The 26,944-nt window shown below is 42.9% G+C and overlaps 1 protein-coding gene across 1 annotated transcript in view; it reads left to right on the top strand.

Annotated features, from left to right (window-relative positions):
* BSN (bassoon presynaptic cytomatrix protein) overlaps window positions 1-26,944 on the top strand; it is a 230,052-nt gene that overhangs the window by 150,628 nt on the left and 52,480 nt on the right. The window contains exon 4 of the mRNA XM_044656949.1: window positions 21,498-22,598. Coding sequence (XP_044512884.1) covers window positions 21,498-22,598 — 1,101 coding nt within the window. The remainder of the gene's footprint in view (window positions 1-21,497; window positions 22,599-26,944) is intronic.

Below are 26,944 nucleotides of genomic sequence, written 5' to 3'. Positions count from 1 at the left end.
CTCCCTCTTCCTTCCTTTCTTCCTTCCTTCCTTCCTTCCTTCCTCTCTTCCTTCCTTCCTTTCTTTCTTTCTTCTTTCCTAAGCATCAATTCCAAGGCACAAGAGCAGTAAGGGCTAGGGAATAGAGGTTAAGTAATTTGCCCAGGGTCACATAGATAGAAAGTGTCCAAGGCCAGATTTGAGAACCCAGATCCTCCTCTCTCTAGATATGGCTCTCTATCCACTGAGCCATCTAGCTGTCCCTGGAAGACTCATTTGTAAAAGTTCATTATCCTAGAACACAGCAAAAAACCCACCTGATTAACTATGAACCAAACAAAGGGCAACCCTTTCCTTGGAGGCCCAAGCCTCCACCCTTGGTCTACATCATATATCTCGAGTAAAAAGGAGAATTTAAGGTCATGTCTCCTTAAATAAAAGGCCAAGAAACATGACATTGGAAGACCTGGGTTCAAGACTCACTTCTGGCATGCTCTGATTGGCTATAAGACCATCTACAAGTGACCAAACCTCTCAGTGATGTGGGCAGCTCTCATAGGCATGAATTACAGAGCAAACACTGAGCCTTTTGGGTAGAGGGAGTTTCCTCACAAGGAGGTTGCTTTCTATACCATTGAAATCACACATCTGGTCCCTATTCTAGATCATGATTAGGTCCATAGGAGAGATTTAAGAAAGAGAGAGAGATCAGTTCTTGGCTCTGGAAATCAGACAAGGCTTCTTGGAGGAGGTGGCATCTGAGTTGGGCCTTATAAGGGAGGTAAGCACAGGAGGTAGAAACAACCAAGAAGGAAGATATTAAGGAATTCAATCTCTAGGTTCTAAATGCACCATCAGTTGCATTTCTAACCCCTGGGTTATCTTTAAAGTGGTAATAGTGTCACAGAATTCAAAGCTGGAAGATACCTTAGAGATGACACTCCTGCTACCAGGAGGAAACTCAGTTCCAAAGAGAGGAGAAAGGATGACTTCTGAGTCACACGGAAGTAATTTGCAAAGGTAGGAACTCAAATCCAAGTGGTTTGTCCCCCACCCCCACCCCAAATCTTAAAATTTCAATCAATAAACATTTTAAGGGCCTGTTTTGCCACCCAGTAGGCTCCATCTGGGTCTCCTCATTATTTGCCTTTACCTTCTCCTTTGTTCTATCTCTTCCAATTTCCCCTCTCTGTTTGTGGCTTCCCTCCTTAGACATATCTATGTTGGGGAAGATGAAAGGGATAGTTTTGAGGAAGGGAGGATTTTCTTCAGAGGCAAGGCAGTGTAACAGGAAGAGGTCTAAAGTCAGAATCAGGAGGCCTGGGTTCAGATTCTATCCCCAGCATTTCTTGCTTTCCCTATATGAGTCACTTTGCTTTTTGGGCCCTCCTCTGTAAAATGGGGATAATAATAATGTGTGCTTCCCACCTCACAGGGTTGTTATGATGAGAATTAATTCACAATCCTTTAAGTGCTACCTTAGAGTGAGTTATTATGCCTATTTCCACCTAGAATTTAGTTCTGTTTAACAAGGATTTATTTGGTACCTCCTGTGTGCAGAGTATTATAACTTGGGGCTGGAGGAATATGCAAAGTTTAGGGGGGGAAAGTCTTTGCTATCATGAAGTTCTAATATGGTTATAAAATGTATGATTGATACATTTATACATATATATGTATCATATATATTTACAACCACACAAAATATAAGTGTGTAAGAGTGATACAAAGTGAAAGATAAGGATGGAAAGGTCATTATTGTTTAGGGAGATGAGGGAGGACTTCCTAGAAGAGGTGGCATTTAAGTCATATTCTATGAGTAAAGATTCAACAGGTTATGAGGAGGAAGAGCAGAAATTTTATTTTATTTCATTTATTTGTTTTTTTGAGCAGAAATTTTAGGTACAGTCTAAGGACATTCTACGTCTAGGAAGGCACAAAGAATATGGTCCAGATTAACTTGAAGTTTAGAGTATGAGGTTAAGGACAGAAGGTATCATGGCACCAGATTGTGGAGGGCCTTGAATTCTGGGCTGGGGGCGGAGGGGGGAGTTTGAACTTGACTCTGTAGGCTATAGAGAACCACTGAATGATTTTGAGCAGAGGAGTGATGATCAGATCTATGCATCAGGGAGATTGGTCTGGTGGTTCAGGATTGGCAGGAGATGATTAGGGAAGTTGGAAAAGGCAGATGGAAAGGGTTATGATTCTTCATTGCCAACCCTAGTAAGAAAAGTCTCAGGAAAAGGTATAGATCTTGTAGGTGCCACACCACTGCCTTTACCCTGATACAGGGAAAAGGGTTAATGGAGTTCAATTGTCTTCATTTGACTAGGAATGAGGATTGACACCCCCAGCTGAGACAGGGAGTCAACAGTTTTTAAGAAGTCTTTCACAGCCAGAAGCATATGGCAGTTACAGAGGACTTCATAGATGGAGGATTTCTGGCTTTGATAAGTTGTTGTAAGGGCCAGAAAATCTTGGAGCTATGATGTGAAAGAGCAAACTTGGACCTTTGCCATTCACTGGTTCTGTGAGTTTCACAGACTGTGGAGGTCTAAGGGAAAGGAGTTGGCCTTCTAGTGACTCTGAGTTCTAACTATCCTTTGGGGTGGGAAAGGGTCCTCCCACTCCCAGGAAATGATTGGAGAGGTCGTTGGGGAAAGGTCTCTACCTTAGAAAAAGTTTCTTGACTTCCTGGAAACCCTGATTTCTTTCCTCTTGCAGGGATACCCACCCAAGATAGTTCTATAAATTGGGAGTATATAGTTCTGTTAAGATTAAAAATATTAAAGACTGATATAATAACAGGAGACTTATCCCCTCTCTTACATCATCATACTTCCTGTTTGCCATGAGGAATCATGGGAAATGTAGTTTCAAAGTCCCTCACATGTCCATAGGTGTCTGCTAGACACTTCCCTGAATTTAAAACAAAGTTCCCTTAGAAAGGTGGGGCTGCCACCAGAGGGGTGAGTTGTCTCAGTTGTTTATGGGCTCAGTTATGAGTTCCTTGGTTTTGTTTTTTGGTTAAATATGTCCTGTATTTAATACTTTGTTAGCCTGTGTGTTTGCATGAAATATGAGGACCTCTTAAGAGACAGGAGCTAAATTTTGATGATTCTAGGGGGAAACCTTGCATGGAGTGCATGAGTCAAGGAATTAATTATTTAGAACTGAGAAGAGATTGGTCCACATGAATCTAGAGATACTTAATAGAAACACTCTTCATTTTAGTGCCCAGATCCATAGAGTGCAGACTCTGGAGGGTAGAGAAGGAAAGGAACTCATCAGGCTCCAAAATTGGCTTGTTGTGGCTGAGCAGTGTCAACTCAGAGGACACAATGAAGTCTCTTCTCACCTTCCTAAGAGGAAAACAGGAAGATCAGGAGGTAGATTCTGGGAAAGATAAGATTTTTACAAATAAGATTTGGGTAGAAAGTTCTCCTACAGTAGCCAATTGCCAGTGCTAGACTTGGTTAGTTACTTGTAAGTGTTAATTAGCCTATTCTAACCCAAAAGATTATACAGCTCTTTCTGTCCTCTGTCCTAGGGCAGCTTGTGGCAGCCAAAGTGCTAGGCTTATTTCCAAAGGTCTCAACCTGCTGCTGTCATCTCCCATCTGTCCCTTTAAAACTCTGAGGCTCAGGTCAGGTTCTTTTCTGGTAGTGGTGGTCCAAGGCCCTTTTCACTGGGTGTGAGCCAGTGATTGTCTTTTATACCCTATATCCAATGGCTTTGGGGCCTTCTTGGGTGATGGCACTGGAAATACTGGATGGAGGCCATGGCAGTGGCTAGGCTAGATGGTCTGGGAGGCCAGGACAGAAGCATCTCTAAGCCCGAATAGTATTCAGTTCAGTTCAACATACATCTGTTAAATGCCTACTGGGTGCAGAGAGACTAGAGAGACTAGAACTAGACAAGGCAGAGGCCCTGCCCTCCCTCAGACAGTGGGGATAAGACTTAAGAGATATGGGCTACAGTGGAATTGCTTGCCAGCTCAGGGAGGGGGGAGGGAAGAGGGGAGGAAAAGAACATGAATCACGGAACCATGGAAAATATTCTAAATAAATTAATTAATTTTTTAAAATTTTAATTTAATTAAAAAAAGAGATATGGGCTAAATAATAGTACACTTAGGAACATTCAGAACTTGCTGATTAGACAGAATGAGAATTGGTGGCTAAATATCAGCTTGGAATGAGGTCTACAATGGAGGGGCCCAGGCTTCTGTGCTGGCCCTGTGCTGTTTAACCTTTTCAACAATGTCTTAGATCAAAACCTGCATGGTACAGTTTTTCAATTTGAAGTTAACACAAATTCGGGAATAAGAGTTAATGCGATGAGTGGCAATTTTTTAAACCCTACTTTTGGAGTAGCTAGGTAGCACAGTGGATAGAGCACAGGCCTGGAGTCAAGAGGACCTGGGTTCAAATGTGGCCTCAGATACTTCCTAATTGAATGTGACCTGGGAAGTCACTTAACTCCAATTGCCTAGCCCTTGCTTCTCTTCTGTCTTAGAACTGATACTAAGACAGAAGGTGAGGGTTATTTAAAAAACAAAAAACCCTTATTTTCTAAGACAGAAGGGCAAGAGCTAGGCAAATAGGGGTCAAATGGCTTACCCAGGTTCATGGCTAGGAAATGTCTGAGGTCAGATTTGAACCCAGGTCCTCCTTACTCCCAGTCTGCTCTCTATCCACTTTGCCACCTAGCTGCCTCCCAGAATTAGGAACAGAAAAGATCTTAATAGGCTACAAGTTTTGTCTGAGTCTAAGATGAAATTTAGCTAAACCTAGGAATTCATTAGGCAGGGAGCTGTTGGCCCAGAACCTTTCTCCATTGGTGCAGATCAACAACTCATCAGTAATTTATCATCTTAAAGGTTTGCCAAGGGACACTTGAGAGATTAAACCCATTGTCACACAGCCAGAATAGGGCAGGGTAAGAGCTTGAACCCAGGACTTCCTCACTCAATGCCTTCTCTCTCTCTATCATACTATATTGTCTCTACGGGTAGAATTTAATAAAGATATATGTGAAGTCTCACACCTGGGTTAAAAAAACGCCAACTTCACAATTGCAAAATGAGGGAGAAATTAGCAGTTAAACTAAAAAAGATCTGGGAATTTTAATGGAGGCAATTAAGTGTTGCAGGGGTTAAAGTGCAGGACTGGAAGTCAGGAATACCTGAGTTCAAATCTTGCCTCAGACTTCCTAGCTCTGTGGCCCTAAGCAAGTCACATCCCCTCTCTGAGCCTCTATTTTCTCACCTTTAAAATGGGGATAATAATAGCACATTCTTCCCAGGGTTGTTGTAAGAATCAAATGAGATATTTGTAAAGTGTTTTACAAATCTTAAAGCGACTTATAAATTCTAGTTGTTATTTGTTGTAGTAGTAGTGGTAGTGGTAGTGGTCTGCAAACCAAAAATTCAAAAGTAATCTTAGACTGATTTAAGGGTGGGGGTTGGGGGGCAGGTAGCCATTGGCAGAACTAGAATTCAGACCTGGGCTCCTTCCAGTCATCCCTTCACTGACTCTCCTTTTAGGTCAGGGCTAAGTAATATGAAGAGATTATTTAGAAAGGTGTGGAGAAGGAGCCTATGGCCAGCCCTGCCCTCCTGGGATGGCCCTGTGGTCCCCATGCATGGACGGCTGGTGGGGGGCCATGGGGCTGCTCACGGTGGGATCCTGGAGTGTCTGAGCTGTGGCCCTTTGGCCTGGCCTGGGCAGTGACGCACACACTGGAAGCTGTTTAAGTCAGGGCTGGCAGAAGGGCTCCGCAGGAGCTTCTCTATTTGGCACCAAGTTCGGAGGGCACCTCTCTGTGTCATTTCTGTGATTTTCAACTTATACCAAAATGGAAAGCTCAGACAAGGCATCTGATGGGGTACAAATGACATATTGAGCAAAAATAATCAGAAGAGATGCCAGGGGTCCTTCAGCAGTGAAGAAAAGGCTTTCCACAGGCAGGAAGGGATTGCTCCTTCCCATTTCCTGTCAGAATGAAAGTAATGTCATCCCCTCTCAGCAGGGCCCTGATGACAGGGAGGCCAGGAGGGTCTGGTGACGATAGCAGTGTGATGATTAAAGCTAAGCAGCTGTTCTTAGCTGTTTTCAGTCAGCTGTAGTATATAGTAGAAAGAGCCCTAGATTTGGGGTCAGAAGACCGGGTTCATATCTGCCCTGTGCTCCTTGCCACTCCTCTTACTACTCCCGTTTCTGGGCTGTAGCCTCCTTTTCTGTAATAGGAAAAGGCAGGAAGGTGCAATGGAAAGAGCCCTAGATTTGGAGTCTGAGGACCTGGATTCAAATCCTGGCTCTGCCTTTTACTCCCCAAGTAACTAAGCACAAGTCACTCCTCCCTCCCCAGGCCTCAGTTTCTTCATCTCTAAAAAAAGGGGGTTCTTTTATATGATTTCTAAGTTCCTTTCCAACTGTAGGACTCATTGGCTTTTTAAGGTCCTTCCCAACTCTGAGTCCTATGACTGATGGCTTCTTGTCTAAATGCAGTTCTTTTCATTTGACTCTTGGGAATTGCAGCAAGAAGCTGCTCAAGCAGCTTTCTTTGACCAGTGCTGCCCAATGATGACGCACTGACAGCCAGAGTTTGGCAGGGTATGGTGGCAATGGGACAGGGGGCTGGAGCTCTGATTGAGATTCAGTTGGTAGTGAGGTGGTATCCCCTCTCCTGATGGGATACCTGTCTCTTTCCCAGAGGCCACATCTCATTCCTGGAGGGTAGCATCTGCATCATCCCCAAACCCTGGGGACTGGCCCAGCCTCACTGCCACTGAAGTGGATCCTGGGACATAGCCAGATGCTTGGCACTGAAACAAAACCCATACCAGCCTAGCTCCTCTGGCCTAGATGGGAATGGAGAATGGACCCAGCTGGGTCTCAGCCATGCTTTGTGCTGAGCTCAGCAGGGCAGAGAGGGCAGGGTGCCCAGCCTCAGCCTCAGGGATCAAGGACCCCCCTCAGAACTAAGATCAGCTAGGAGGGCTGGGGGCTCTGGGATCAGTCTTGGGAGCTAGCTGCCTGGGAGAGTTCCACCATTAAGTCATTGGAAGGGATCCTTCTCTCTCCTCAAATTTCCCATAGCATTTCATCCGGACCTCTCTTTGGCACTTACCTCACTACTCTTTGAAGGATTCTTGTCTTTCACCCCACTAGATGATAAATGTTTTCAAAACAGGTTCTCATGGAATAGCTAGATAGCATAGTGGATAGATCACCAGGCCTGAAGTTGGGAGGACCTGGGTTCAGATACTTCCTAATTATGTGATCCTGGGCAAGTCACTTAACCCTAATTGCCATGGTCTTTTGTCTTAGAACTGATACTAAAACAGAAGGTAAGTGAAAAAACCCAACAACCATGTTCTCATCTATCCACGATTACAACCCCTTAACACAATGCCTTGTAACATAGAAAGCAAACTCCTCGAGAGCAAATCATTTTTCTTTTTCTTCACATCCCCAGCCCTGAGCCCTGCACCTCATATAGCGTAGGCACTTAGTAATTGCTTATTGGATGAATGTTTGTGAAACTCAAGTGAATAGCTCCAAGGACTGCTTAGGATAACTAGTTCCAACCCAAAACTCAGGTTTGAGGAGGGGATAGAGTCCCCCCTCCCTCATCAAGCAGCAATCCTTATACAATCAGAAGGACCACAGAAACCCTGCCCCAACCATGCCAACCTTTTCTGCCTCAGTCTTTCTATCCTTGTATTTTGGATAGCAGGAACTAGCTCACTGCCCTCCCACCCTGCAGACCTAATAAAGGTTAGAGGGAAAAACCCAACTACAGGGCTCTCTAAACTGACATCATCTGATTCCAAGTCAAGAAAATCCCCCAAATACCCTCTGTATTTTCTCCATCCTGCTTCCTACTACTGGGCTCTGCTAGCTTCTGCCTGCTAATGGGAGCCCTGGCCTGTTCCCATTCCTGTTCCCCCTCCTGACTTCTCTTAGGACCATGAGTGTGTCTTCCCTCCTCTGCTCCTGACTGGTTCCCTGGATTCCCAGCCCCATTCCGGATGAGGAAGGAAAGGAAGGGAAGAAGGAGGACCCAGTGCCCTCTCTCTAGGCTCCGGTCTTTTGTGAGTTCTCAGTTTTCTGCTTTTCCTTCTCATTATCTTCCTCCTTCTACCACCTGAGCTGCAGCTGGGGAAGAAGGTGCTAATGAAAAGCTAATGTTCCAGCCCCAGCCCCATTTACTCTGCTAAACACAGGAACTTCTCTCTTGTTAAATACCTTGCTTTCCACCTCCCTGTGCATCTGATCTTGGCTTTGAATTGAGTAAGAGCAATGCACTGAAAAGGATATAGCTGGTTTCAATTCCCTACTAATGAGCTGGCAGACTCCTGCCTCCCTGGGGGGGAGTAGAATTCTCTGCTATAGTCCTTCCCTGTCTCCTCTGTTCCACCAGGGAGACAGGAAGGCAGAGCATCTGAGAATGTGTGTGAGAGTGCTGGGTTGAATAACCATAGTGCCAGGAAGCCAGAAGTTCCAGGGCAAAAGACATTGTATATAGTTGGTTTGGTCAGCCATAAGGTCAAGAATGTGAAGAGAGAAAAATGAGACCAAAGGAAGGGTGGTGAGTTGGGAAAAACAGAGAGGGATCTCTGGAGGGAGTAGAATTGTTATGATGATGAAGAATCAGGAAGAAGCAAAAGCCCAAGAAATTATGGTCAGGGAGGGAGAATTTCAAAATTCAGAGCCTTGCACATGGCACAGTTAGGAGTGATGGTGTGTTAAGATGGCCCTTTGGATAATTGAAATCAAGTCAAGATGGCAGATTCATTACTGAGAGGCCAGGGTACTCCAGGAGGCACCAACTCATAAATAGCAGTCCCCAAGTATGAGAGAGGAAGGTGTGGAGAGGAAGGTAGCGAGCCAGGTATTGAACTCTCATTGAAAGGATAGTGAAGGGGGAGGGCAATAGACAAGAGCAACAAGGATTTAGACAGTGTGCAGGGTTAAACTTATAGGAGAGGTTGCAGAGTTGTTGGTAGAAGAGGAAGGAAGGCAAGCACCAACTCCTCTTTCCCTAATCCAGTGTGTTAAGGTCAGGGGAGAATATAACTCACATGGTAGACAGTGGTTAAAAGAGAGAAGTGGAGCAGTGAGGTAGCACAGTGGAGACAGAGGCCCTGGGTTCAAAGCCTCAGACACTTCTTAGCTCTGTGACCCCAGGGCCAGTCACTTAATACCAGGTACCTAGCCCTTACTACTCTTCTGCCTTGGAAGCAGTGTACAATATTGATTCTAAGATGGAAGGTAAGGGTTTAAAAAAAAAAACAAACCTGGTGATTGGGTTCCCAGAGTCATAATGAATTAATTCATCCTCAGAATCTAGGAGATGAGATACATCCAAAAACTACTCCCTACTTGGCTCCTGGTCTCTCAGTCCCCAGTCAATGAGTCTCGTATTTTTGTGCCCTAATGCTCAAAATCTCCAATGGATCTGAGTGCCCTGAAAAAAGAAACCTTAGAGATCATCCAATTCAACTCTTTTATTTTTAAAGAGGAGGAAACAGAGATCTAGAGAAGAAAGGTTATTTGGCCAAGGTCACAAAAGCAAGTAAGCAAGAGCTGGGACTCAACCTTGGGTACTGCTCTATTCTTTAGCCAAACTGGGCTATTCTTTTGCCCTCCCAAACACATAATTTATCAGCTTTCTTCCATATCTTCACTTAGGCTATTCTCAGTTCCTGGAATATGTCCTCTGTCTTCCTCTATATCTTGGAATGTGTCCTCTATCTTCCTCTATTGGATTCCTGCTCATCCTTTAAAGTCCATCTCAAATGACATGTCTTCCAGGAAGCTTTCTTTCAACCCATTGGATAGTGACCACCCCCTCAGAATGAATGCAAGCATTCAGATGTAGGATATCTGTGCCAAGTGGGAAGTATCTTTTGGATATCTCATCTCCCACTGGAGATGGCTTCTGAGGATGAGTTCATTATGACCCTGGGAACCTGATTGCCAGATTGACTTACCATTGTCGAGGGAGAATCTTTTTGACTTTTATGGGGATCTAGTGACAGCAGCATTTTCCCTGAAGGTGTTCAAATCTCTTGGCTTTGGAAATGAGCTATCCAAGAATGTTAGTGCCCTGCTCTGAGCAGGGCTAGGCTTTGCTGAGTCCACCTGGACTTTATTTATATTCTTTGGACAAATCTTTACATTCCAGCCAAACTAGACCACTGTTTTCCAAACTTGACTCTCCCATCTTCTGCCTCATTTGGGTTTTTGTTTTTCATTAAAAACATGAATTAACAAATACCAAATAAAATTAATTTTTCAGATACATTGGGGAAAAGCATAGGACTATACATGAAACTGAATCTCTATCATGTGGATTCTGCTTCTGTTAATGCAATTATGTTTCATATGGGTAATGTGTTCCCTCATCACTACAAAGAATCCTTATCTGCCTATAAGGTCCAGTTCAAAGGCCATCTTATCCAAGAAATCTTCTTTGATTTCTGTTACTTATGTACTTTTCCCCTTCAAATTACTACATAATCTTATTTTAATTGTATACATGTTGTATTCTTCCCACTCCTCTCCCCCATTTAGAATGTAAACTCCTTATGGGTAGGGACAATTTTATTTTTGCCTGGTACGGTACCCTGAACAAAGCAGTTGTTTAAGTGATATTTGTTGAATTATTGGCTAGATTTTTCTGCCTCCCCTTCCAGAAGAAACCGATGGTAGGTTATGTGAATTCTCTTAATACACCAGATAGTTCATTTGTAAGATGTCCAGGAGATTGTGGAAAGAAAGGCAAAGATACACAGTTCCCATTCAGCTTTGTTAATTAAGGGAATCAGGCATCAGTGTGTCACAGAGAAGGGCTCTCAAGGGGGAAATATTTCATTTCAAACCACTTAGCCCTTATGGTTCAGCTTTTTCATTTGCTAAGTAAGCATTTGCTTTCTTAGCCAATAGTTGGAGTGACCGAGAAAATATAAGTACCAGAACAACCTTTTCACCCTTCTTCCTTCATTCCCGTCTTCCTTATGGATTCTCTGTATGGCCAGAAGATGAGTGTTGCTCCTTCCATCCTAATTTCCTAATTCCTATTGAGAGGGCAGACCATCATCCTGCCAGGCACCTAGATTCACCACCTCAAAGTCAACCTCTACTTAGGTGTGAGGTGGTACCTCAGAGTTGTTTTAATTTGCATTTCTCTCATCAATAGTAATATAGAGCGTTTTTCATGTGATTGTATATAGCTCTGATTCTTTCTTCTGAAATCTTCCTGTTCATATCTTTTGCCCATTTATCAACTGAAGAATGGATCTTATTTTTACAAATTTGGTGCAGTTCCCTATTTATTTGAGAAATGAGGCTTTTATCTGATCCGGCTCTCTATTCATTCTGTCTTACCCAAATACTGTATGGTTAGTTATCTGTTTGCATATTGTTTCCCCCCCCAGTAGGTATAAGTTCCATGTGAACAGGGAATATTTTCATTTTTAACCTTGTATTCCCAGGACCTAGTTCTGGGGTTGGTATAGAGTTGATGCTTTGAGATTAATTGAATTAGCAGCAAGTGTATGCAAGGTAGGTTTGACATAATGAAGGAAAACTTTCTGAGAATAAGGCCTAAATCTGAGGTGAACTTTTGGTGGCTATTTCCAGGGATGTGCTGGTTAGTGTTTAACACTGACTTTGCTTAAGAAACATGTACAGGAAAGGGAGCTAGAAGGCTCAGTGGCTAGAGAGCCAGGCCTGGAAACAGGGAGTCCTGGTTTCATACCTGTCCTCAGACACTTCCCAGCTGTGTGACGTTGGGCAAGTCATTTAGTCCCAATTGCCCAGCCCTTACTCTTCTGCCTTGGAACTGATACTTAGTACTGATTCTAAGACCAAAGGTAAGGGTTTAAAAAAATATATATATATACATATATATATATGTAAATTTATGAAATACCTTCAATGTGCAAAGCCCAGGGAAGTTTTCCCTATATTACTGTTGCTAGGACTAGAATTTTGTAAGGGTTAAAACAAAAAACATGCACAGGACACAATTTTAAGGTTGTTCTGCATTATTAACATTTCCTCCATCATTTTCTTAAAACCAGACAAACAAGAAAGCAATAAATCAAGCCTTGATTTGTATTATTCCCTGATTTCCAAGGTGTAAACATTCACATTGAAAACTTAACAACTGGTCTCTGCTTGAAGGACAGAAAATTGGTGTTTTACATAGAAATAATTCTGCCCTCTGAGAGGATAGGGAACCAAAGGGCTTGATTTTGAGGGAAGGAGTCATGCCCTGTTGATGGGTAGAATGTCTTGATTTGAAAAGGTAAGTAGGGCTTTGGAGTCATTTAGAAGACAGAGTCCTTGTGCTATTCTTTCTAATCACTGGGTGACGTTCATCCCTGCAGTGTTTGGTTGGTGTTCCCTGTTGTCTGCTTTCTAATTTCAGGGGGAAGCAGGGCTAGGGGATGGGGCGTGATAACTGTCTTTAAGTCTTTGAAAGGCTTTCATGTAGGGGAAGAACTAGATGTGCTCATCTTGGCCCTAAGGAGCAGACTGAGGAACAATGGGTGGCAGTTGCCAAGAAGCAAATTTCAGGTAAATATAAAGGAAAACTTCCCAACTGTCAGAACTATCCAAAAATGGAATGGACTGCCTTATTAGATAGCTCAGTGGGTGCAATGAATAGATCTCTGGGCCCAGAGCCAGGAAGCCCTGAGTTCAAACGCAGCCTTGTACTTACTGGCTGTTTGACCTTGAGTAAGTCATTTAACTTCTGTTTGCTTTGGTTTCCTCATCTGTAAAAAGGGATAAAAAGAACATTTTTTCCCCCTCAGGATTATTGTGAGATAACATTGGTAAAGTGCTTAACAAAGTACCTGGTATATAGTAGATATAATAGAAATGCTAGCTGTCATCATTATCATGGGTTAATATACTGTCCTCTACTGTCTTAAAAAGAAAAAAATATCTGTTGTATATGTGAAACGTGTCTTCCGTCATGACACGAGCAATATGAAAGTATGGGCATAACCTATATCAGACTGTTCACCACCTCAGGGAAGAGGGAGAGAGAGGAAGAAAGAATATCTGAATTTTAAAATGTGGAAAAAGTCATAAAGTTTCTACATGTTACTGAAAAAATTAAAAAAAAAAAAAAAAGAAATGAATAGGTGCAGGTAGGTGGCTCAGTGGATTGAGAACCAGGCCTAGAAACAGGAGTCATAGGTTCAAATCTGCTCTGAGACACTTCCTAGCTGTGTGACCCTGGACAAGTCAGTTAACCCACATTACCTAGCCTTTACCACTCTTCTCCCTACTCTAAGAAACTAAAGGTTTAAAAGTTAAAAAAGAAATAAGTAACTTAACCTCCATATATGCAAATATGTAAATACTAACAAAAGAGACAAAATACAAAACAACTGAATGATATGAAAAAGTGATTATAAATGTCTTTTTAACTGCACACTTCAATTATTTACAGAATGTCAGAAGAAACAAAAATTATGTGTGCTCTACTTAACAAGATAGTGACAAAGTCACCCAACAGATTTAATCTGTATTTTGTTGCCATTTAATGTAGTTTTTCAATTGCATTATTGTAGTCCGTGTAAATATTACTTTTGATTCTGTTCTCTTCATTCTAAACCAGTTTTGCATAAGCCTTCCCATAGTCAGAGTTCCATAATCTCATCAGATTGGATGTTCCCTCTGTTGATGAATATGGCAGCCCATCCAAGGAGGCCCATCTTGTGTGATTCTTATCTGGGTCTCCCCATAAATTTCCCAAAGGGTCCACATCTTATGCTGGGCTCCTTCCTTCCTTTCTCCTGAAATCAAGAGGATACCAGCAGAGAACCCAGGCTGTCCATCTGTTACCTCACACTTGCCTCATGAATAACCCATTTTCTTTTTTGATAGTATATTTTTCTGATAAATCCTTTACTCCTGTTCTTCTCTGAAGTTCCTTATCATATGATATAAGTTGTTCTTACCATGTGTTTCCGCTACTATTTTCTTCATGAGATGTGTTCTTTGGAGATTGTTGTGTTTCATGTCTTCTAACAACCTATGAACACCTTTCCCATATTTCTTTGAGTGTATCATTTTTGTCATTTCTTGTGACCCAGTAATATACCATTATATTTATATGCTATAACTTATTCAACCATTCCTCAGTCCTTGGACACATAGTTTGCTAGTTTTTTTTTCTTTTGTTTTTTCTTTTGTTTTTCTTTTGTTATGTTTGCTATTTTGCTATTACAAATAAAGGAGTTGTTTTGTAAACAACTGTTAATAGTCTTTTGGGTATAAACCTACTAGTAGGGTGACTAGCTCAAAGAATCTTAATGTTTTGTAATTCTTGTTATAGAACTGCATATTGCTGTCCAAGAAGATTGACCCAACTCAAAGTTCCACCAGTTATATGTTCCTTTCTACAGGGGAGTTTAATCTATTTGTATTTATGGTTATACTTGCTAAATTTAAGGATTTGGGTTTTTATTTTGTTTCGGTAAATTGTATCTTGGTATAGCAAATGTTTTGTTTAGCAAGGGGGTACAGTCCACCTAATTTCACTAGTATCAATCTAATCCTAGTTTTTTTAGACATATATCCACATCCTCCCCCACCAAACACTAAGTAAGATTACCAAGTTTCTTCCCCCAGTTCCAGATAGTCACCACCCCAAAATCCTTTGCATATCCCTCTCCCCTCTCCACACACATTTTTTTTATATATAGGGTAATCTTTATTTCTTTCTTCTCCTACTTCTTTTTTTGTTGGTCAAATTAAAAGCTACTGTTTCTTTAATGTTCCTTCTACTTAATCAACCTTCCTGTTATTTAGTTTTTTCCCTTATGGTATTTTCTTTTCAATTTTGTTTTAGCTTTGCCCCATAATATTTCATCATTGTGTTATAACCTTTTTTTCTGGCTTACCACTTTACCTTTTCTTCAAGGAGATTTTCTTCTTGTGAGGATTTTGTTGTTGTTTGTTCGTATTTAGTATATTTGTTGCTGTTTTTGAGGTACTGAAGAGGAGCTAGTCTCACTTAACCTCTTACTTCCCCCATATTGCTGGTCTCTCATTGGAGGACTTCAAACAGAAGTTGGATATAGTAGAAGCAAGCCCTACTTCAAGCATAGGTTGAATTGAGTGATATCTGAGGTGCCTTCCAATTCTGAAATTCTATTTTTATGTCAAGACTTTAATGTAAGGATACACTGACTGCAATTGAGGTTGAGTCTAGGCTTTTTTTTTTCCCATTCATTCCCTTGAATAATGAGGAGTCAGTAGAGGGTTTAAAAGATTGTAAAGATCCTATAAAGAAGAACATTCCCAAAAAGGATATATTTCCAGCCTGGTAGGGCAGTCAATGAAAGACAGTATTCTCCCTTCTCATATAGGAGCTATACTCTCCTTGGTGGACCAGTTGCAGGATGCCTGGCAAGATGGCAATCAGTTTTGGATGGAATTCACAAGAAAGTAATGTACCCCTCCCTGGTGGGGACATTTGAAACCACAGAAACATAGAATATGAGAGTCTATAAAGGGATTCTTAGTCCAGGGATTCTTAGCATATATGGACAGATTTTAGGAGGTTCATGAACTTGAAAAGGAAAAAAAAGTTATATATTTTCACTAACTTTTGTTTCCTTTGTAATCCCATGTGTTTAATTTTATACATTTAAAAACATTATTATGAGAAGGGGCCTATAGATTTCACCATACTGCCATAGGGTTCTATGATCCAAAAAAAGGTTAAGAAGCTCTGACCTAGTCTAACCCTTTGTTTTATAGAAGAGGAAACTCAACCCCACATAGAGGAAGTGACGTGCCTGGGTTAATAAATGACAAAACCAGGTCTTCTGATTTAAATCTAGCAGTTTTTCTCCTATGCTACACTTTCTTCCAAGGAGGAAGGCTGACAGAAAGATAGTAGGTGAGCTAGGATATGACAGGGTTAGGCTTCAAGAACCAACATGGATAATCATCCTCTAAGATAGCCACTTTATCCTGTATCATGGACCCCTTTGGCATGCTGGTAAAGCCTAGGTTCTCCTCAGAATATTTTTAAATACATACTTTAAAAACACAAAGGATTACAAAGGGAATCAACTATATTGAAATACAGTTATCAAAAAAAAATTTTTAATTCAGAGACCCAGGGTTAAGGGCCCCTGCTCTAGGGTACATCTTCGATTTTGTATAGGGGATTCTTTTTTTTTTTTAACCTTTATCTTCTGTCTTAGAATCAATACTGTGTATTGGTCCTGCCTAATGGCTAAAAAAGGGTCAGTGAGGTCTTGAGTCAGGCTGGCTATAAGAGAAACTTTAGGTATTCTATACTCAGCCAAGGCAGCTCAGATCTGCATCAACACTTCAGAGTCATCTAGACCTGAGGTATCAAACATGCTGCCCACAAGGGAGCAGCTTTTTGGCCTGTACACTCCCATAGAACAAACCAAATTAAAATATAATTGGGAAATATTTAAGTAAAAATGCAATAGAACATAGATAATGTTTCGTATGTAGTTTTCTAAGTCTAATCTGTGGCCTGCAGGTTATACAGTTTAGTGGCCCTATTTCTATTTGAATTTGACTGATCTAAATTATCTCCCTGGGGACAGGAAAGGAAAGAGACCTTTTTCCCCCTGGACAAGTGGCTATTGAGTGAATGGGAAAGCAGAGCAAATGTCTACTCCTTGGACTTCTCTGATGAGACGGCATTGCCTAGTAGTCCTTGATAAATATTGAATGAGTGAAATAAATGAATGAATGAAGCAGGCTGGCTTCATGCTTTTTCTTTTAAAACTGGAAACAGGAAGGCACTTGTGCAGTAAACTGTCACTCCTTTCAATCAGCAGCCATCCTGGGCCAGGGAAGGGGCCGCTTTATCAGAAATAGGGACTGAATTGAGACCCACAGGAAGCTATCTGTCCCAAGAAAAGGGACTGACTTCTAACATTGCTTCCTCCTCCCCACCTCAAAAAATATTTTTCAGATGCCTGTGGGTGGGGGTGGGGAGGCAAACTGGGGGAGTTGTTCAAGACTCTCTATCTTGGTCTAGAGAGAGGCAGGAAATAGCTGGATCCATCTGGGCTCTGAGTCACTTAGGTATATTTCAGTCATTCTTGGGAAGTTTCTATTTTGGGTAAGATGTCTGTGACACATTCCAGAGGAGAGGGGGCGTTGGCCAGGGTCCTTCAAACTCCCGTGGTCACTGACTAAATCTTCTCTCAAAGTGAAGAACAATATGGCATTATTTCCTGGGAGACACCAGCATCTGATGGGCTTCTGAAATGGTCAATCCAGAGTGGAAGCCATAAAGAATGGACAGAGAATTGGTGTAATAATTTAAGGATCTGTGATTTCAAAGCTACAGTTGCTTCCTCCATTGACACTGATCATAACCCTCTAGACCTTAGAATGTAATTATAAGAAGTGGATCTGCCATATCTCCATACTTAGCTAGGCTGGATCTCAATGGAATCTTCCCATATGCCTTCAGTTGGCAATCTTGCCTCTTGGACCTCAAATAATATTTTGCTTGTGTCTCTGTAATGCAAGAAAAAGGTGAATGTTAAAGCTATCTGCTTTTGTCTTGTCCACCAATTTGACTATGAGCTCTATGAGGGCCAGGCTATTGACTTACTAAGCTTTGTATCTCCTCCAGTGCCAAAATCAGGTCTCTGTTCACAGAAGGGAAATCAATCAATTTATTAACAATCATTTGTTAAATGCTTACTGTTTGTCAAGCACTGTGCTAGATACTGGGGATATAAAGATAAAAATGAAGTATTCCTATCCTCATGGAGCTTACATTCTGTCAAGTTCTTAAAAAATGTATATTATTGTTGTCCTTGGAGAAGAGAACCATAGTCCATCATGAAACTGTTCTAACTTAGTACTCATCAAAGTTGACTGGCATAGGCTTAGAGCACCCACAGTCATTACTACACCACAATGTGGCATTGGAAAAGACTTTGGTAGATAGTTCCATAAGACAGTTATAACAATCTGAGACCAGCCCATTGAGCACCTGGAGGACCATTGGAAAACCTAGGATAAACTGGGATGTTAGAAGGAAAGCTTGAGAATTGAAAAACTCCTTCTAGGCCTTTGGCAGACTTCGCTGCTAACTTATTGGTGTGACCTCAGCCATCTCCTCTTGGTTCTCCATGAGGTGAGAAGGTTCCTTCTCTCTTTCATTTCTTCACAGAGTCATGGTCCCTGCTCTTAAGTAGCCCCTTATCTGATGGGGATAAATAGAATGTTCCTCCCAAGGAGCATCCATGCTTTGGAGGAGAGGGGGCATGGGTACTTATATCTCATTGAGGTAGAGTCCAGGACCAGAACAAAAGTTTATTTTAAAGTTGTTGAAAGGATTTGTGCAAGTGCTTAGAAAAGGTTAATTTAGGGCTTTTTAAAATGGAAGTTTTGGATTTTTTTTAAATGTTGAGCTAATAGAGAAGGAAAAAAACAATGAATTTGATGGAAAAATGTCATTGAGTCTCAAAATATCCCTATGCATATATTTAGTCTACTAATTGGCTTTGAGCTTGGCAATCTTTTTTGTTGTTTACATTGTTTTTGATGCCTTGAATCCAGTTTTTTTCTGCCTTGGGCCAGATTTCACTTGGCAATTTGCAGATGTGTTTCTTTCTATCTCTGAACTTTACCATGAGAATGTAGACAAAAGTGACAGAAACACATGTTCATTCAGTAACAACTCTGGAGAGAACTTCATGAGGACCATGTGACTGGGTTTGGGGCCACTGATCTCTAGGAAGGAGACAAAGTTAAACTGAGGGTTGAAGGTAGAGAGGTGCCAGGTTTGATGGAGAGGATAGGAAGGGTATTTGTGCCTAAGAGAGCAAGTCAGGGTACCAGTGAAGTGGTTTGATTGATAGAGTGAAGTCAAGAATAGACCAGCCATCAGAAATCCTTGTGGTCATAATGGAATGTGTCTTTTGAATAAATGAATTAACAAACAATTGAACAAATGCTATTGAGGACATAGGGAAGAAACCAGGCAACCAGTGCTATAGGAAAGGCATCTGCCATCCCTCAAATTTTTTCATAGCTCCTCAAACAAGGACATTGGACTTAGTGATGTCTAAGTCCTCTTCCAGCTCAAAATCTATGATCATATGATCTGGACCTGTCCTTGTCACTTACCACACCTTTCCTTGTGCTATGCCATTTTTGCCTTACGCACAAAAGAATATTGTTTATGTGTCACTGTCTTCTTCTCTTCCATTAGATTATAAACTCCTTGAAAGCAAGAGCAAGATCTTTGTTGCCTCTTTGTTTCTGTAAGACAGTGATGGGCACACTATGGCCCTCGGGCCAGATGCAGCCCCCTGAAATGTTCTATCCAGCCACAGGACATTATTCCTAATCTGACGAATACAATGAGTAGGATATAATACAATGAAACTTGGAAAGAGTTGCCTTAAAAACAGACTGACAGATGAGCATTTCCTTTCCTTTGGCCCCCTCTTTAAAAAGTTTGCCCATCACTGCCCTAGGACCATGCATCAGTGCCAGGATATAGAAGGTGCTTCATAAATATTTATTGATGAATGAGTGAATGAGCAAAGGCAAGTGAATGAATGAGTTCTTTACTATTGCTTTTTCATTTCCCGGGAGTCTGTGGTGGAGTGATGGAAAAGGTCTCCTGAAGACTGATAACTGTGGCTGTTCCTGGAGGAGGGATGGAACATGGATTGGAAAGAGTCCATGTGTTGGATGGAAGCACTGCTCACCTTGCCCCCTTGGAAATGCTTTGAGGGGTAAAAAGTTGGGGAAATGGGTTCTTCAGTTACATTAGGGGAAGGAAGTATCCTTCTCCTGAAACAGGTGATGCTGCTGGGCCATTTTTACCTTGGGCACAGAAGAGCATTGTCAAAATTGAATCAATGCCCCAATAAAGATTGAGTTGGGGCACAGAGATGGGGAGAGAACAGAGGAAGAAGGTTAGGGGATAAGGATACTGACAGCTATCTTGTTGACAAAGACAGACAGGAAGGAATGAGGTAATGAATTTTGGGTGTGCTTGGTTACCTGATGATGTGCAATTGAATGAGGAGGTAAAAATAGATGTGGGAAAGAGTCCACTCTGGCAAATTTGGAAAATGCCCTAGTTGGGGAAAGGCGGCTAATCAGCCCTTACCCGGACCAACTTGTCTCTTAAGAGCTATTTTTTCTCTTCTGCTTCATTCTGCCAGCCAGCAATTGTGTCGTGCCCTTATTGAAAATGTTCCTTTAACTGTGTGGGGCAGGGATGGAAGCAGCCATTGACAGTTAAAAGGAAAGGAAGGTGGGTTACTGCTGATAAGCTCTCAGCTCCAGGAGGTGGATACTGGTTTTAATTTTAGCAGTTTAAAAGAGCATAAGAAGCCAGAAAAGGCTTCCTTCCTTTTTTGTCTATGGAAGGAATGAATGGTAGGAGGCACTCCCACACGCAGAAGGGAATTTTGACTGGGCCCAAGGGTGGCTGTGTCCTCAGGAAGTTAATATAATATAGTGAAAAGAGCACTAGATTTGGAGTCAGAAGGCCTGAGTTCCAATCCTAACTCTTCTCCTTTCTTCTTCTGGGACCTCAGTAAGTCCCTTCCCCTTTCTGGACCTCAATTCCTTCATTTATAAAACTAAGAAGTTGAATTAAGACACTTTCCAAGACCTCTTCCACCTCAGATCAGTGAAGTATCAGAAGACCCTGGGGCTTGCTGGATTAGTGTAGCCACACATGAAGATCTCACAATGGAGCATGGAAATAGAATGGATTTTCATTGGCTTATCCAAGTGATGTCAATTTAATGATCCATTTCTGCAATACTTCAAAAGCATCCACAATCAAATCACCATGGATACTTCTTCCACAAATATACATTCACACTCTTACTGGACAATTCTTTATTTGATCCAATTTAACAAACTTTTATTAAGTTATGAAATGCTATGGCTGAAAATGCCATCCTCTGCTGATGAAGCAAATGGGAATGAGTTTGTCAGCTCTTTTTGAGGGTGGTCTTCAGATGACAGGTTGCTGGGCTCATTCTCAAAGTCTCTTTACTTAAAGAAAGCAGCCAAATCTTGCCTTCCCTTCTCTTGCATAGCTTTGGAGAACTTGGGACTGCTTTGAGCACATATTGAGGCATCAAAATAGGAAGTGGAGGAAACATTCCATTGGGTCTCCAGAAATCTGTTCCTTTGGGTTTGGTGGGTGGGAAGAAGACTGAGGTAGCTTTCCCAGTCTGCAGTGGAGTTACAACAAGATGTGAAGATTATGTGATTTGTTTTGTTGAGTGGGAGCGCGCGCACACACACACACACACACACACACACACACACACACACACACTCACACACACACACACGCCCTGTAACTTTACTGTATCTCCTTGATCTTCCTGTGATGTCCAGTAAGCAGCTTGGAACCAACTTGCCAGGCTGGTGGGGCTGGACAGTCACTTCATAAGGGTGACTGTGCTGTTTTCTCTCTTCCAGGTGAAAGAATGGTTGTGTCTGAATTGCCAGATGCAGAGAGCTTTGGGGATGGACATGACTACCGCACCTCGTTCCAAAAGCCAGCAGCAGCTGTACTCGCCTTCCCTTTCTCCTGCTCACTCCCCAGCCAAACAGCCCCAGCCCCAGCCCCAACCCCAACCCCAACCCCAGCACCAGTCCCAGCCCCAACCCAAGCCCCAACCTCCAGCACAGGCACAGGGGAAGCCTGAGCCAGAGAAAATCCCTGGAACCACACAGCCCGGGCTCCAGCAGGGGCCTGGTGTCCGGCAGGCTGAAGTAACCAGAACTCCTGGGGTACTAGGGCAGCGGGAAGCCCAAAGCCAAGGACAGACCAGACCTGCTGGGCCTCAAGAAACAGGAAGGATTTCCCCTCATCCTTCTCCAGCCAAGGGGGTAACTCCAACCTCTGGGCCTGGGGCTCAAGAACAAGCCCAAGAAGGACTCACTGGGAAGCTTTTTGGCTTTGGGGCCTCTCTGCTGACTCAGGCCAGTACACTTATGTCTGTCCAGCCAGAGGCCAGTCCACAAGGCCAGCCTTCTCCCAGCAAAGGGCCCCCTAAGATTGTCTTCAGTGATGCCAGCAAGGAAGCAGGGCCTAAACCTTCAGGGACTGGACCTGGACCTGGGACTGCACGGGGACCTGGGCCATCACCTGGGTCTGGACCTGGGCCTGGACCTGGGGCTGGGCCTGGACCAGGGGCAGGATCTGGAGTTGGCCCTGGAGCTGGTCCTAAAGCTGGGCCAGGACCTGGGGCTGGGCCCAGGCCTGGCGTTGGGGTTGTACCTAAACCTGGCCCTGGCCCTGCTTCTGGGTCTAAACCTGAGCCTGGGCCAGGATCTGGAGCTCTTGGTCGACCAGCAGGAGCACCTAGTCCAAAGCAAAGTAAAGCTGAACATCAGACTGCTCCCAAGGCTGTCCCCAAGCCAAAGGAAGTGCCGAAGGAAAAGATCACCTGCCCACTATGCCAGGCTGAACTCAATGTGGGCTCGCGGGAGCCACCCAACTACAACACGTGTACCACCTGCAAGCGACAAGTGTGCAATCTGTGTGGCTTCAATCCCACTCCGCATTTGGTGGAGGTAAGGAATAAATCACATGCCCCAAGAGGAATATAGGCATTCTGTTCAGGGCTTAGACCAAGCAGTAGGAGACTAGAAACAGGCAGAGACCCTGGGCTTCTCCCTACTAGATCCCTCATCCTGCTGGGCCTTCAAGGTAAAGAGAATTTAGCAATTGGACCTGCAGCTCAGCCTCACATCCCATCCCACCTCACCCTACCAGAGGCTGCTCTATAAACTACATCTGAGGATGGATATGCCAACTGACCACAGTCTATTCATTGGCTAGCAAGACCTATTCATGACAGTGACAGGAGGGAAAAGGAACCAGGAGAGCCTAATTAGATTACCTGTAAAAGTAGTCAATAGAGGGATTGGGTGCAGAGGTGACATCCTTCAGGGAGAAGGGAAAGTGAAGCTCCATCTCTATTGGAACAAGCCAGGGTGATCTCATGGCCTTTTAAAGGTAAAGCCCAGGTTTTTGAGTCCACATGTAGCTGGAGCTGGATTCTTAAATGGAGAATGTTCAGACTGGACTCTTCCTTAACACTAAAAATAAAAATATTAAGTAAACATACTTGATAAGACTTCACATTTTCTGAAAAATTTCAGAATTTTTACAGCCTGAGATTAAGCAAAGCAGTAATTAAAAATAATTTATATAGGTTTAGACAGAAGACATGAAAGTGCCTTGTATAGTGTCTTGTACATAATAAGACCTGAATAATTGTGACGTTGAGTTGAATTCAATCAGTTCCTCGATGTATTATTTCTTTAAGTTTTGCTCCAAACCAACAATGGAGTTTTCTGTAGTAGCAAGTGTACTGGATTTGGAGTGAGAAGACTTGAGTTTGAATCTTTCTTTTTCTTCAATCTTTGCTCTTTCACTTACAACCCCCTTAGATCTTAAAGAAGTCACTTAAACTCTTTGAGCTTTCAAATCACTAGAATGAGAGATGATTAAATGATCTCTATGGTTACTACCAACTCTTGCTCCTGTAGTAATAATCAGTAGATAGGGAATGATCACTGGGATAGAAAAATGGTTTGTTTCATGGCCCTTGGGGGCATTCTGGGCCCTTCTCTGCCTCCTTCCTCATCCTGCTAAGAAGTTCAGGCTGACTCTTTGTCACACCCTATTTCCCTCTTCCATTCCAGCAGGGAGTTTGAAAGGATAATATCAGTGAATAGAGGTGGAATACTCCCATATACTAAGGGCTGGTTTGAGTGGAGTATATTAACTTGAGTTTCTTAATTAAGGACCTAGACTTTTTCTTAGTGGAAAATGCTAGAGCGAGGAGACATCCTGAGGGGCCACAGGAGCAAAATGGGATAGGCCAGTGCTATTCCTACTGGTAGTTTGTCCCATAGGGATGTGGCCAGTGATATCCAGGGCATATTTCATGAATGATTTAATGTCTAAGAAGTGTTTTTTCACTTCAGACCTGCATAGTGTATATCATCATCCCTATCTTACAGATGATAAAACTGAGGCTCATGGAGATGGTCTCATTGCTCAGTGTTGGTGATGGTATTCAAACCATTCAAACCAAACTAGTTTTAAAGTTCCTATCACTCCCCTGCCACCTCACTCATTTCAGTTCAGTTCAGAGGACATTTATTTAGTACCTACTGTATGACTCATTACTTGAATGGTTTGATCATCTGTTTTTTAAAATGCTAAAAGCGTTTCCTGAGCAGCCTTGAGGTTGAGGTGATCGAAATAGGATGCTTGGTGGGAAATCTGGCTAGTTGTCATGAAGCATGGCTTCTGGGTTTCCTATCCTGTATCCATGGCATAACTATACCCTAGCCTAGGAGACAGCAGGGGATGGAGGGCAGAACTCAACCCCATGAATGGAGAATTCCATTGCTTCATGGAAGGATGTCTCTAGTGAAGCAGCCTGGGGATTGGCAGTATGGCATCCCTTTCCATGGGTACTAGGAATGAGTGTCTAGGCACAGAGAATGGGCTTAGCTCTGGGCAAAACTCGAAGGCAACCCTCCTCTCAGAGTCTGATTGCTAGGACTGGGCTCCAGGCATAAGCTGGGCTAATTGGAGCTCACCTTGAGACTGTGTCCTCAGTTCTCTTAGTCCTGGCTCTCCAATTTGGCCCAGCTCAGCTGGATTTTTCCCTCTTTCCTTTCTTTTCAGTACGGGTAAAAAATAAAGACTAGTATGGCCTTTGTAAAATCTTGTTATCAAAGAGAAGGAACCTTCATATGTCAACTCAGGGCAATAAATGCTGTGCTGAGGCACAGTACATTTCCAGCATCAACCTGGCACTGGGCTAACTCCCTGCTGTTGGCAGGTTCACTGAATTGGAATAGCAGCAGAAAAGAAGTCCCAACTGCTGAGGTTCACAGCCCCTAGACACCTGGGGGATCTAGGTAGCCAGCCACAGGATATATGTTGGGCCTAGACAGATGCTGGAGGGACTCTGGGTCTTGGCCTGCCTATTCTTAAGCTTCCCAATCTATCCCACTGCCCTACCTGAGCCCTTCAGGAGGAGGGACAAATGGCAGAGCAAAACTCGCCTCTGGAAGCACCTACCTCCCTTTCAAGAAAAGAGCTTGGAAGTGGGGAATGAGAACTGGGGCTGGTGCAAGAATGTAAGGGGAAGGCCAGATCTAATGTTGGAGCCTGACTTCCTGAAGCCCATTTCCAACATCTTGTAATGGAAATGAGCACTGAAACAGTATCAGTAGACTGTTTCATTCCTGGCCCTGCTAGCATTTCCTATGAGCCTTAGCTTCTTCACCCCAGAAGGAAAGGATTTGACTAGAGGGTCTTCCTTGCCCTTTTTAGCACTAATCCTGAGCTCATGTGAACAGATGGAAAATTGCATAAATGTGGAAAGAACCCTTGACTTGGAACTCTGGACATCCGAGCTTGTAGCCCAGCTCTGACACTTAGTTTGGGGACCTGAGGACCATGTCACATCCATGAACTTCAGTTTTATCACCTGTGAAATGGGAATGATAATTCTTATACTACTGGCCTCACCTGGTGATTTTGACAAATGTGCTTTATGAAACGTCAAGAGCCATAGAAAAGGGGGGGGGTCTAAGCTTAAGGACCTACGTGGGCCAAATCTCATGACCTTCCTAGTCTTTACAAAACTCCCATTTAGGGATAGCTTCCTTAGTTGTAGGACATCTCTTTGGAATATTATTGATAAAAATGTATCATCTCCACTGTCCATCTTAGTGAACTATATCCTCCCCCCTCCAATTCACTCTCTACTCCAAGAACAAATGGGGCAGTCTCTCCCCATGGCCAATTGTTGGTCTTTGTCCAAAGCAGATGATTTCCCCCTCTACCTCCTCCAGTAGTAGATCATCCTGATGACTGGTGGGGTAGGGTAGGGGTGAGGAAGGGTGTACTCAAGAGCAACTTGAGATCCTAGTGCTATTTTGGGACCTCACAATTGCAGCTATGGATTCAAGTGGAGTTAGAGTGAGTGAGACTCCCAGAGTGGACTTCTAGAGCCTTCTCAGCCCCCAAAGCCTAGTACTAGTTCACATTTCTATGATGATTGAAATTTGCAAATCACTTCCCATATCATTCCCACCCTTTGCCAGCAATCCTGGGGCTCTGAGGGTATTTCCAAATAGAATCAGATGGACCAGCTAACTACACACAGTAAATCACTCAAAGGAAATGTTCAGGTCTTAAAATGACTCTACTTCTTACTACCACTACCCTACCCAAGAAGGAGTATGGGGGAGCAGGGGAGGAAGGGAGCCAGTGATGGCTGACCTCAGCTTCTCCATTGCTCCTAGTCTTTATGGGATTCTCAGGTCACAGTCTTCTCACAGGGTGGCTCAATAAGGTACTGAAGGTGATGGGTTTTATAGGGAGGAAGCGGATTTTCAATAGGGCCTTTCTTGTTGGCTTTCCATCTCTGCCAAACATTAGTGTCTGTTGCGGTGGGGCTATCCAGGCAATGACTTGGTCAGCAGCACATAAAGAGAATTCTGCAGACCCTTCTCTTCTCTCTTGGCTGTATTGTGCTCTGTTCTCATGGAAGGCTCAGTGTCTCAGTCAGATGAAGAGCTGGCAGGAAGTTTAAAAATCAAGTTTACTTCCTCCATTTTACATACAGGGAAACTGAGAATTCAGCCTCAGACACTGCCTAGCTATGTAACCCTGGGCAAGTCACTTAACTCTAATTGCCTCCTAGCCCTTGCTACTCTTCTGTCTTAGAATTGATACTAAGACTGAAGGGAAAGAAAGAAAGAAAGAAAGAAAGAAAGAAAGAAAGAAAGAAAGAAAGAAAGAAAGAAAGAAAGAAAGAAAGAAAGAAAGAAAGAAAGAAAGAAAGAAAGAAAGAAAGAAAGAAAGAAAGAAAGAAAGAAAGAAA

The sequence above is a fragment of the Gracilinanus agilis genome, chromosome 1 (genome assembly GCF_016433145.1).
Source record: "Gracilinanus agilis isolate LMUSP501 chromosome 1, AgileGrace, whole genome shotgun sequence".
Lineage (NCBI taxonomy): Eukaryota > Metazoa > Chordata > Mammalia > Didelphimorphia > Didelphidae > Gracilinanus > Gracilinanus agilis.
Note: the sequence above shows the minus strand (reverse complement) of the source record. Positions and strands in the feature narration are given on the sequence as shown.